At 46.6% G+C, this 13,096-nt stretch overlaps 1 protein-coding gene across 5 annotated transcripts in view; it reads right to left on the minus strand.

Moving 5' to 3' along the window:
- HIRA (histone cell cycle regulator) overlaps positions 1-13,096 on the minus strand; it is a 58,053-nt gene that overhangs the window by 28,370 nt on the left and 16,587 nt on the right. For all 5 annotated transcript variants that reach the window (XM_027088721.1, XM_027088720.1, XM_027088722.1 and 2 more), the window contains 4 exons: positions 12,491-12,706; positions 11,541-11,626; positions 5,092-5,289; positions 3,284-3,445 (listed from right to left, as the gene is read on the minus strand). In XM_027088721.1, the coding sequence (XP_026944522.1) occupies positions 3,284-3,445; positions 5,092-5,289; positions 11,541-11,626; positions 12,491-12,706 (662 nt within the window). The remainder of the gene's footprint in view (positions 1-3,283; positions 3,446-5,091; positions 5,290-11,540; positions 11,627-12,490; positions 12,707-13,096) is intronic.

Genomic DNA, 13,096 nt, shown 5'->3' on the forward strand with positions numbered 1-13,096 from the left:
CCACTGGACCGCCAGGGAATTCCCTCCGCTGACTCTTCAATTGCAATGATTATTATTTTTCTTTTCCAAAAGTATTTTCGGGTTCATTTCCAAATCTATCTGGTCTTTTTGATGGTGTATTATTTCTAACTGAGCTATAATTCACATACTATAAAAGTCACCATTTTAAAGTATAGAATTCAGTAGTTTTTAGTATATTCATAAGGCCATCAATCATCACCGCTAAGCCTTGAGCACTTTCATAATCCCCAAAAGAAACTTTGTATCCATCAGCACTGACCCCATCCTGCCCTGGCAGCCACTAATCTACTTTCTGTCTCCATGGATTTGCCTATTCCGGAATTAAATATAAATGGAATCATAGAACATGTGGTCCTTTGTGACTGGCTTCTTTCACTTAGCATAACGTTGTCAAGGTTTTTCCCTGTTGTGGCATGTATAAGCATTCCATTCCTTTTTATTGCCAAATAATATTATTGATATACTGTATGGATGTACCACATTTTAAAAATCCATTCATCAATTGACGGACATTTGGGATATTTCCACTTTTTTGCTATTATGAATAATACGGATATGAACTTTTTTTTTTGGCTGTATTGGGTCTTCATTGTGGCATGTGGATCTTTCATTGCAGCATGCAGGCTTCTCTCTAGTTGTGGTGTGCAGGCTCAGTATTTGCGGCAAATGGGCTCTCTAGTTGCGGCACTCAGGCTTAGTTGCCCTGCAGCATGTGGGATCTTAGTTGCCCGACAAGGGATCAAACCCATGTCCCCTGCATTGGAAGGTGGATTCTTAACCACTGGACCACCAGGGAAGTCCCCTGATATGAACTTTTGTGTACAAGTTTTTACATGAATACGTTTTCAATTCTCTTGGGTATCTACCTAGGTGTGGGATTGCTGGCTCAGACAGTAACTCTATTTTAACCATTTATGGAAACGCCAGATTGTCCTCTAAATCAGCTGAACCATTTTACAATCCCACCAGAATCTACGAGGGTCCTGATTTCTCCCCATCCTCACTAACACTTCTTATCATCTGACTTTCTGATCACGGATCCTAGTGGGTGCGAAGTGGTAGTTCACTGTAGTTTTGGTTTGCATTTCTCTGACGACTAATGATGTTGAATGTTTTTTTATGTGCTTATGGTTGTTTATCTTCTTTGGAGAAATGTCTATTTAAACCCTTTGTCCATTTAAAAACTGGGTTATTACTCTTTTTACTGTTGAGCTATAAGAGCTCTTCACTCAGATGTGATTTGCAAATATTTTCTCCCATTTAGTAGGTTGTCCTTTCATTCTGCTGACAGTGCTCTTTGAAGCACAGAAGTTTTAAGTTTTGATGATGCCCAAGTTTTCTATTTGTTCTTTAGTTGCTTGTGTTTTAGGTGTCACATCTAAGAAACAGTTTTCTAATCCAAGGTCACATCTATGTTTTCTTCTAAGAGTTTTACAGTTTAACTCTTACATTTAGTTCTTCAATCCATTTTGAGTTAATTTTTATACATGGGATAGATTACGAATCTTTCCTCGCGTTTTCTTTATCTTTCTTGTCTTTGACCATCTTACGCGTGTTTATTTTACAGTCACCATCTGACAATCTACCATCAGAGGTACAGAGGTCTACACCTTCTGCTCCCGGCACGCGTGGATGATCAGGGTTTCTTCACGGGCTTTGTTCCTTTGGATTCTGAGTCATCTCAGGCAGTGTTTCTTTAATGGGAACACAGTACCCCCTGGGGTCAGGATGGATTTATATTTGCTTTGCCAAGTGCCTCTGGGGTGTTAATTAGACTAGAATCTTCTTTTGTGTCCAGTTCTTAGCTTGATTTCCAGATGACAGAGGTAGTGTTAAAGTGACCTCCAATCCACTTGAGGGCAGGCCTGTGGTGACACAGCCTCAGGGAAAGACTGTTTTCCTAACTCAGAGGGCAGGCTGAGACATTCCAGGCTCTGGCCATGTTCCTATGCTGTCAGTCAGGTTTCTTCTAGTCCCCCTCTCACTGGAGGTACACTTTTTTAAGCAGCTTGACTTCATGCTAGTGTCTTAGGTTCCAACCCCTACGTGGCTCAGGCCTAAGGCCCTGTCTCAAATCTGTGTGGCCATTAAAACTCAAGGTCCTTGTTCACCAGGCCAGTAACCTCCTAACACCCACTGCTCTGGTTGTTTTGTTCACTCTTAGATTTTGGCTCCTAGGGACTTCACTTACTTTCTTGTGAACTAGTCACAACTTTAGGGACATGTTACGTTTCATCCAGCATTTCAGAATGTTTAGCAGCAAGGAGGTTTCAGATCCTCTATACTGATGGGCAGAAAAATTGCTGGGTAAAAAGATCACATGAAACACCTGTATAAAACAGATGTGACCACACTGCAGACCCCACGCCAAAGTCACCGCTGACCTGAAGGGACAGCTGTCCCATGCTGGCTTCTGGGGCCTATTCTCCAAGGACGAATCCCACTCAGACAAGCAGTTTCGAGAACATGGGTGAAGCCCCGGGGACAGTACAGTGTGGCTTTAGCTCGAAGACACCGTCCATGGCAAGGACAGGTCTCATCCCAGATGCTCCCTCCACTGGGCACCTTCTGGCCATGTGGTTCCTGCAAGAGGCTCTGGCCCACGTCCCTGATGTGGCTAATGGTAACGCTGAGCCCAATCACCTTGCAGTGGGTCACAGCTCCAGGATGGCACTCAAGGCCCTGGCCCATGTGGAGGAAGGTGGCCCGGCCCCCCCTCAGACTCTCCCAGCCTTCGACTTGCTGGACCAGGCAGTGAGCTCCGTGCCACAGCAGGCTCGGCAGGAGGCCCTCCCAGGAGGCAGAGAAGCTCTGTGTCAATAGCAGAGGCTGAAACACTCAGTGTGGCTCCTCAGGAGAACTCCTGCCCCTCCCGTGACTGCTGCCTGTACTCAGGAAGGTGCAGAGGACATGCTGCAGGGGCTCAGAAGCCCGTTGGACCTCACAGAGGCCTCCCCTCCATCACTTTAATTTCAGCTCCCGACCTCCTGGTCAGTGTCTGAGCAGAAGGCCAGGACCAGAGCCTCCCACCCTCTGACCATCTCAGCACAGCCTCTGCACCCACCAGCCCTCGTGCCTCTGCCCTTTGGTCCCCCACCCCCACCCCATGGCTCCGTGAGGCAGCCACACCTTTCTCCTCAGAGTGGTGGCTCCTGAATACAGAGGGACAGGAGTCTGCACCCTCATAGGAAGGCGGACATGGCACAGCTGGCCCAAGTCTGTACCCTCCCCATCTCTGGGGCCCCACACAGCCACCACCTACCTTTCCATAGCTGTCGGGGTCAAACCGGCCAAGGCAGGAGCCCCCGGCGTGGCTTTGGAGCGCTCCGTGAATCGGGAGTCGAACGCTTTCATAGGTTCGATCTTGGACGGGGTTGTGAGGATGGAGGGGGACGGTGCAGCAGGAGCAGAGGCCGCATTCACGCTGGGGGTGGGGTGGAGACGGAAGGCCACATCAGCACAACCCACTGAGGATCCGGGAGTCCGGGATTTGTGGGGCTTGGAGCCAAGTGAATGGGGCACAAATATCAAACTTCCATAAATAATTTCAAGACGTAATCGACTATTGCCAACTTTCTTTAATACCTTCACATATTAAAGTTCTGGGACTATGGCTTTCTGAGAAGACTGTGAGGAAATGCACTCACACCCGTACCACTTTAGTGTTCTCAGAGCTTCTGGGGGTAGCACGAGGCCTCAACAGTGGTTCCTACAACCCCCTTTTCCTCACCATAGAGCTCTGTCTCCACAACCTGAATACAGCAGCTCCACCCAAACCGCTCTGACCACCAGCTCTGACCACGGTCTCACAGGGACAATCACACACCCTTTATGCTCTCCTCCAAGTGCTCCCTGTGTCTCTGACTCCACAGAGGAAAGGGAGCTCAGGCTGGAGCTTGCCAGCTCCGTTGTCCCAGCACATCCCACACGCTGGGTCAAAGCCATGGGGCCTCCTCTGCCCACATCCGGGCTAACTGCCCTCCCCGCCGCTGGACCCCAGGCCAGATGCCCGCAGGCACCTATATGACCCTCCCCTCCTCTCCTGGGACCTGCACGGCCAACTGTTGAACATTTTGCAAACCTGGCGTTCTGTCCTTCCCCAGACACCCTTCCTCCCAATGCTCTGCTTCCTGACTGGTCTTGCTGCTCCATACCCTTCTCTTCCCTCAAGGGAGAGGGGATACTCGAAGCCTGGTGCATGCCTCCACAGCCATGACACCAGAGGCAGGAGCTGTGATAATGCACGGCTCTGTCCCTGGTGATGGAGGGTCACGTTGACAGTGTCAGTTGTGTGCCAGTGCAGCAGCTAAATTTGGGCCCCACTGCTGGTCGTTTCCTAAGGTGCAAGTCCCAGCGCCTGTGTGTCCACTCCAGGGAGAAGCCAGCCTTCCTCCCCTCGCCCACCACTCTTCAGGCTCCAGGCCTCTGCTCTCGCTGTTGCCCCTACTCCCCAGCCCCGTCCCCTGGCTCAGCCTAATTGAGAAGCCTTCCTGAGACCTGCCTGCCAAGGCCCTCAGAGGATCAGCCCTGCACCCCTGTGGCTACCTCTTCCCCTACCAGCCTAGATCCTCCCCGGAGACGAGGACCCACCAATCAACCCCTGCAGACGTCGGGCCTGGCACAGCTTGTCACTCAGAGCAGGCGCTGGGCAAATGGCTCTTGGCTCTTAGTCACGCTCCTCTGGTCCTTTCAGACTTCTAGTTTGGTTTCCACGTGATGGCCAGTGAAGACAATGGGCTCCCCGAGCAAATGTATTCTGAGTGTAAGGGGAGTCTGTGCCGTGGCACATGAGCAGGCCGGCCGAAGGTGGGCTGGCCCCGTGACAGGTGACGTGTCACGGGCCAGTTGCCATCCTTAGTATTCCCATCCTGGGACTGCATCTTCCCGCAGGACATGAAGTCCTCAGGGCCCTAATCATCAGACTCTCCTGATCAAGGCTCCCTTCTGAGCAGGCCCTCACCTGAAACCAAGCACCTGCCTCTTTTCTTTACTGAAGAGGCCACGAAGTGTCCCTGGAACTGTCCAAACCGCACTTGCCCAGGTACAGGACCAAACTTGGCACCTACTCACCTGTCCTTACTGACAGAATCACCCGCAGGCCTGGTGCCGGTCGCCGCCACAGGCTCTGTGGAAGGCTTCGAGGTGCTGAAGGGGACGGGGGTGCTGGAGTCCAGCGGCAGCAGCTGCGGGCTGCTGTGAGAGGTGAGCATGGTGCCTGCCAGGGAACCCGAGAGCGGGATGCTGTTGAAGAAGGCCGTGGAGAAGTCCCTGTTGTCGAGAAGGAGAAAAGTCAGCCTTGGACGTCAAGCACCATGTTGAGTACTTACACAACCTAAGCAAATTTTTTTCTGGGTCCAATGGCGATGTATTTTCATGGCAGAATTTCTATGTAAGTTACAGAAAAGTAAAAAGGAAATTAAAATCACTCCATACACGACATTTAATTAGATCTAAGATGAACTGGTACTTTATATACCACTAAGAAAGAAAAAAACTGTGACTGATTATAACTGTCAGGTGTCACTGATAAGATGCACTCTGATCTCAAGAGGTGTTACCATGTGCAAATGTGTCTTGGGGCTGGGGAAACACAGTGCACAGAGTGGGCCTCCCTTTCATTATGGGCAGCGTGGACGTGCCATGGTTTACCCAACCAGCCTCTCGTGAGGAACAGCTGGACGGTTTCCCGGTGTTTCTGTAACAAACACTGCAGTGTGCCGGCTAAGGGCCCTGGGTATCATGGCTCAGCCATACACAGGCTCTGAGGCCTTGGGCACCTCAGCCACCACGTCTGCAAAAGAGATGACAGGACCCTCCCCACGAGGCCGCTGTCTGGACTAACGTACTTCCTGTAGCGCATGACACGGGGCACACACAGAGACGCCTGCTGTTGTAACTGTCATCCCACTTGTTTCATACGTTACGTGGGATAAATTCCTAGAAGGAACTGCAGCAGCAAATGGAATGTTCATCGATGATTTTGGATAAATAGTTCTCAAGGGCCCTGCTTTGAGGTTCACCTCACAAGCCGTGCATGGGTACCTATTTCCCCAAACCCTCATCAACGGTTTTATCAACTTTTTTTTTTTTTTTTTTTTTTTTTGCGGTACGCGGGCCTCTCACTGTTGTGGCCTCTCCTGTTGCGGAGCACAGGCTCCAGACGCGCAGGCTCAGCAGCCATGGCTCACGGGCCTAGCTGTTCCGTGGCATGTGGGATTTTCCCGGACCGGGGCACGAACCTGTGTCCCCTGCATCAGCAGGAGGACTCTCAACCACTGCGCCACCAGGGAAGCCCTTTACCAACTTCTTGATACCTGATAATCTGAGAGATGAAAAATAGTATCTTACTACAATTTTAATTTGCCATTATTTTGATGCAAGGTTGAAATTTTTTCATCTAGAAACATCTGATTTCCCTTTTTTGGGAGCTGTTTGTTCATACCTGTCATCCATGGTTCTATTTGGTTATTGGTCTTTATTATTGATTGTAAGACCTATTTACATATTCAAAAATTCCTATATGGACAGGAAATATTTTCCCCAGGATGTTGTGTTTTGAAGACTTTTTTTACCTCTGAGATTATGAAAGTATTCTTCTATGGAATATTCTAAAATTTTAAATAATAAAAAAGTTAAACATTAAAAAAATCTCTGAGATGTTCAGAATGTTCTCTGAAAAATTTCTGAGCTGTGCAAAATTTTAATGTGTGAGATAGGGCTCCAAATGTTTTTTTAAATTTATTTTATTGAAGTATAGTTGATTTACAATGTTGTGTTAATTTCTGCTGTACAGCAAGGTGATTCAGTTACACACACACACACACACAATTCTCTTCCATTACGGTTTATCATAGGATTCTGAATACAGTTCCCTGTGCTACACAGTAGGACCTTGTTGTTTATCCATCCTATATATAATAGTTTGCATCTGCTAATCCCAAACTCCCAATCCATCCCTCCCCCACCACCTACCCGCTGGCAACCACAAGTCCGCTCTCTATTTCTGTGCATCTATTTCTGTTTTGTAGATAGGTTCATTTGTGTCATATTTTAGATTCCACATAAAAGTGATATCATATGGTATTTGCCTTTCTCTTTCTGACTTACTTTACTTAGTACGACCATCGCTAGGTTCATCCGTGTACCTGCAAATGACATTATTTCATTCTTTTTTATGGCTGAGTAATATTCCATTGTATATAAACCACATCCTCATTATCCATTCATCTGTCGATGGACATTTAGGTTGTTTCCATGTCTCAGCTACTGTGAATAGTGTGCTATGAACATTGGGGTGCATATATCTTTTTGAATTATTGCTTTCTCCAGATATATACCCAGGAGTGGGATTGGTGGATCACATGGCAACTCTACTTTAGTTTTTTGAAGAACCTCCATACTATTCTCCATAGTGGCTGCACCAATTTACATTCCCATTAGCAGTGTAGGAGGGTTCACTTTTCTCCCTTTCCAGCATTTGTTACTTGTAGACTTTTTAATCATGGCCATCCTGACCAGTGCGAGGTGGTTCTTCACTGTAGTTTTGATTTGCATTTCTCTAATAATTGGTGTTGAGCATCCTTTCATGTCTCTGTTGGCCATCTGTATATTTTCTTTGGAGAAATGTCTGTTTAGGTCTTCTGCCCATTTTTCGATTGGGTTTTTTTGTTGTTGTGGCCTCTCCCGTTGCGGAGCACAGGCTCTGGATGCACAGGCTCAGCGGCCATGGCTTACGGGCCCAGCCGCCCTGCGGCATGTGGGATCTGCCCGGACCGGGGTATGAACCCATGTCCCCTGCACTGGCAGGTGGACTCTCAACCACTGTGCCACCAGGGAAGCCCACGATTGGGTTTTTTTTTTATTATTGAGTTGTATAAGCTGTTTCTGTATTTTTGAAATTAAGCCCTTGTCGGTCGCATCATTTGCAAATATTTTCTCCCAGTTTGTAGGCTGTCTTTTCATTTTGTTCCTGATTTCCTTTGCTGTACAAAAGCTTGTAAGTTTGATTAGGTTCCGTTTATCTATTTTTGTTTTTATTTCTTTTTAAAAATAAATTTATTATTTTTTTTGGCTGTGTTGGGTCTTCGTTGCTGTGTGCGGGCTTTCTCTAGTTGCAGTGAGTGGGGGTTGCTCTTCGTTGTGGTGCGTGGGCTTCTCTTGTTGCGGAGCACGGGTTCTACGTGCGCAGGCTTCAGTAGTTGTGGCACATGGGCTCAGTAGTTGTCGCTTGCAGGCTCTAGAGCTCAGGCCCAGTAGTTGTGGCACATGGGTTTAGTTGCTCTGCGGCATGTGGGATCTTCCCGGGCCAGGGCTCAAACCCGTGTCCCTTGCATTGGCAGGCAGATTCTTAACCACTGCACCACCAGGGAAGCCCTTGTTTTTATTTCTATTGCCTTGAGAGACTGACTGAAGAAAACATTGGTACGATTTATCTCAGAGAATTTTTGCCTATGTTCTCTTCTAGGAGTTTATGGTGCCATGTTTTATATTTAAGTCTTTAAGCCATTTTGAGTTATTTTTGTATATGGTGTGAGGCAGTGTTCTAATTTCATTGATTTACATGCGGCTGTGTAGCTTTCTCAACACCACTTGCTGAAGAAACTGTCTTTTCTCCATTGCATATTCTTGTAGGGCTTCAATTTTGTTTCTAGAGAATATCACTTCCTCACTTCATTTATTGAATTAGGTAATGATTCATCACAGATGCAAAATATTACCTTTAAAGTTCTCATAAATATTTGAATCTATTTCTGAGTTTTCTATTGTATTCCACTGTTCTATTCATGTGTCAGTACCTCACTATTTTAATTATTATAGCTTGTAAGATTTAATTTCTAGTGGGGCTAGTCTTTCCTGATTAATCTTTTCCAGAAATATTTTAGCTACTCCTACGTACTTTTTCACAGAACTTCAGAATCAGTTTGTCTGATGCTGAAAACTCATATGGTTATTTGTATTGGCTCATGTTACATTTATAGGCTGAGGGAGATTTGTCATCTTTATGATACCGAGACATCCTATCTAATAAATGGTATGCATTTCTGTGAATTTTCTTTTAGGTATCTCAGTAGACTTTAAAATTTTTTCTTCATAAAGATCTCCATTTCTTGTTACATTCTAGGTACTACATTTGTGAAAGTGATTTCTTCCTTTGCATCTTCTAAAGGTAATTGGTGCTAATTGATCTTGCTATGTTGCACCCAGTCATCTCACTGTCTTCTTTTACTGTCTATGGTGGTTTTTCCAGTTGATTCTCTTTCAGATTATACCATCTTTGACTAATGACACATTTACCACCTCCTTTCTAATTTCTTCTTTCTCTTAACTAACCATAGGAGCTGGGATCTCTAGAACAATGTTAAATTACAGTCACAGGTGTAGACATGTGTTCAATTCTTAAATTTAATTTGAAGTAAGATAGTTTAACAAGTTTAACAAACATCTATCTGTTCCCATTTAACTGAGTTTTAAATAACAATGATGTTGGGTTTAATAAAAATGCCTCTTAAGCACCTACAGAGATGATCATATAATTTATTTATTTTGATCTACTGACATGTAGGAGTAAATCAAGTTTCCCCAAATCATTTGAAGCATCTCGCTTTCCTGAAATAAATTTTACTTGTTTATAGTGTATTAGCATTTTAACACATTGTAACATTCTGTTTGTGATGATTTTATTTAGGATTTTGCATTGACATTTGGATATAAGATTGATCAGAAATTTACTATATCTTTGTCACATTTTGATTATGAAATTTCAATATTGTGTTCATTAAAAAAAAAGATTTTGCAAGCTTTCCTTCTTTTTCAAAGCACTAGAATATTTTCAATAGTATTAGAATGAGCTGTTCTTTAAGTTTGTTAGAATTTTCCTGTCAAGCCGTCTTACTCTGGTGGCCTTTGATAGGTTAACTGTTTGAGAGTGTCCTCTATTTCTTCTATAATAATTCATCTGTACAGATTTTCTTCAATTTTCGTAATTTTTTTTCCCCCAAATAATTTACTTTCAAATTTATTTGCAGAGTTCAGCAAAGATGTCTTTCACCCTTTTGATTTATTCTTCATCTTTGATTATTTCCCATTTATGTCTATTTTAAACATGTGCAACTTCTCTTTTCTTTCTTGATTAGATAAGCTAATAATTACCTTTTCCATTGCTACTTGTTTTGACATGGGAATCAAGAGGAAAAAAAGAATCAAGTTCTAGTGCCAGAAATATGTGCCCCATGGCAGAAAGCTGGCTCAAGGCCAGGCAGGAAGTCATCTACCACCTCTGCCTCCTCACCAGGTGAGGCCTGGAAGGATCCACAGAACAGAAGTGCCACCACCACTTCTACCACCTCTACAAGCCTCATTCTCATAAGCTCTGAAATGTTCAAGCACTGTCACATACTTGGTTTCACTTGGGCCTGATAAAGGTGGGCAGGTGGCATTCTCTGCATAGGTTCATAATGGGAAAAAGGTTTGATCAAGGGAAAACCACTCTATGGGAGGAGTCTGGAAGTTGATTTTGGTTCTACCTGGTCAGGTCACTTCCCTCCAGGTCCTCGGCACTTGCACACCTGACATGAGGAGGCCATCAGCACATCACGTGACTGAAGGTCTCTGCAGACTTCAGGGAAGATTTGGAACAGCTCATGGAGGAACTAGTGGGAAATGCAGAGGACTACTGTGTGTGGTGCCCTGAGTAGACAGGCTGAAAAGAGTGAGTCATCTTGATGTTTGGCCTATTCCTCTCACATGGGGCCTTATCACCCTTTGAATCAACATACCTCACTTTGGAGAGAATGACCAATACAAAAGCAAGCCTGATGACAGATGCCAAGACAAGGACAAATCCAGCTGAATCCACTGTCCCTCTCTGTTCCATCAGGGAAATCTACCCCCCACCCAGCAAGTCCACTTCTGGGAAGTGTCCTGAGGGAACAGTCACAGGTGTGCTCAGAGATTCATTTACAGTCACAAAACACTGTACAAACTACACGTCCACAGTTAAGGGGCTGGTTAAGTAAATCATGGTGCGTTCACAGGTGGGGCACCTGGACCGTCAGCAAACCAATGCTTCAGAGGAGTTATTAAAATGGATGCAAGGTCAAGATACAGGAACAAACAGGAGATACGGACACCAAAACGTTAACAGTGATCGTATCTTTGTGCTTTTACTGTTTTCCACAATGTGTACATATTCCTTTCTTAATCAGAAAGAGAAGGCTATAAAAGTGGAAAGAGAAACAGAAAAAAAAAAAAATCAGTCTGACTTTTCTCTCCCTGGTATCTTCAACAAAGCAGGGCCAGCCTCCCCACCTGCCTGCACCACCATCAGGTGTGCACAGGGCTCTGCAGTAGCGCAAGGCTTTGAGGATGCTGGGAAGCTGGAATCAACTCACTTCCAGACTCTGTGGGTGAGGCTGGCCCAAGAGCCTGTGAAGTCCTGGTTATGATAGTGCTACCTGGCAAAAGGAGAGAGGAAGACCTCCCAGAGAAGGCCACAGAAAGCTTGGTGAGTGAACGAGTACCCGGTGTCCAGCTGTGCTATGCAGAGAGGCGTGATTCTCCTCCGACCATCTGCCGTCCGAGTCTCAACTTGTTTCTTTAAAAGATTCTGGCAAAGTAGAGAGACGTAAAGGAATGGAAACATTTCTGAATCTCCAAATACCAACAAATAAGACTCCTAATGAAATGTATTCTAACTCCTCTGTGGCCTTTCAGATACAACTAAACTAAGCCACTCATCAAAGAATAAGCGTTTTTATCAGGGTGTGTGCTCGACAGTAAGGCATCAAGGACAGACGCTCCCAGGTGAACCAGCTCCAACATCTTCCTTTCTATCTCCAATTCCCACCTGGCCAGGTTCCCGGAGCGGTGAGCACATGCCCGGCCAGCCACACGCACCCAGCAGCCATGGGGCTAAACAAGGGAGCTAACAGATGAGACCCCTGTCTCTATGCCACAATTTCAAACTTTCTTTCAATGAAGGCTCACAACCCAGGGTTTGTCACACACTGTGTCTGAACCACCTGGGGAGTGTGACACCCTGCACAAGCTCCCGGAGAGGGTTTTAGCTCCCAACATCTGTCCTGTTCCCTTCCCATCTCCACCCCGACCCCCCAGGGAAACATGGGCTTCCAGAGGAAGAAGGGGGAGTCAACAGACGTCTCTTGAGGGCAGAGCCTGAAACCCACTGTTCTCAGTATCTAGAATCTCCTAGAAAGGCTAGAGGTGAGGTTTGAAGTTCCCCCAAAGGATGCTCTCCTCTGGATCTCCTTGGGGCGGGGCCTTTGATAAGGTGCCCTGGGCCCCGCTGCTGCCACACGCAGACAAGGGCAATAAGGCCGAGTGGCCCCCTGCTGGCTCCCAGCTCCCTGCCCATGTCTGTGCACTGTCTAGACGGCCTCTTGCCCTCCTGGCCTTGTGCCGCCCCTGGGCACGTGCCTGTGTCCTCAGTGTCGCTGGGCCCAGCCCTCACCTTCCTGATGTCCTCCAGACTCTCCCCGTTGACGACACCAGCAACCGAGGTAGCGGAGCCTGTCTCTCTGGCCGCAGAGCCCTTCTGGTCCAGCTGCTGCTGCTGCTGCCTCCGCTGGTACTTGAGCATCTCGGGGTTCTCGATGACGGCGGTGGAGAGCTGGGTCTCGGTCATGATGGCCAAACTCTTGCCGTAGGTGGACTGATGGATGCGGCTCTAGAGAAGGCAGAGAGAGGGAAGTGCAACAAACTGGCCAGGACACTGCCCACCAGTGGGCAAGCTGCGTGCTGGCCCCCGGCTCAGAGCGAGAGACCCCTGGGCAGGGTCCCGGAGCCCTGGACGCTGGCTCTCTTGAAACCTCCCACCCTGTTTGCCTGTTTAGATGACTCAGGAGAGGCCTTGTACCCTCCCTTGATGTTTACAGCCTTCAGGGATGAAAGTAGATGCGTAACCCTCAGGAAAACACCTACAGCAGGTCTGGTGCAGAACAAACAGCAACAAACATTTGCTGAACTGAAATTACGCATTCAAATTGCTAATGTAAGGCTATTAAATCACTCCAAGGACCCCAAACGCTTCTTGGGAATCAGACACTGAAACCCAGAG

The sequence above is a fragment of the Aethalodelphis obliquidens genome, unplaced genomic scaffold, assembly GCF_003676395.1.
Source record: "Aethalodelphis obliquidens isolate GAN/ISIS:26980383/991018 unplaced genomic scaffold, ASM367639v1 scaffold63, whole genome shotgun sequence".
Taxonomy (NCBI): domain Eukaryota; kingdom Metazoa; phylum Chordata; class Mammalia; order Artiodactyla; family Delphinidae; genus Aethalodelphis; species Aethalodelphis obliquidens.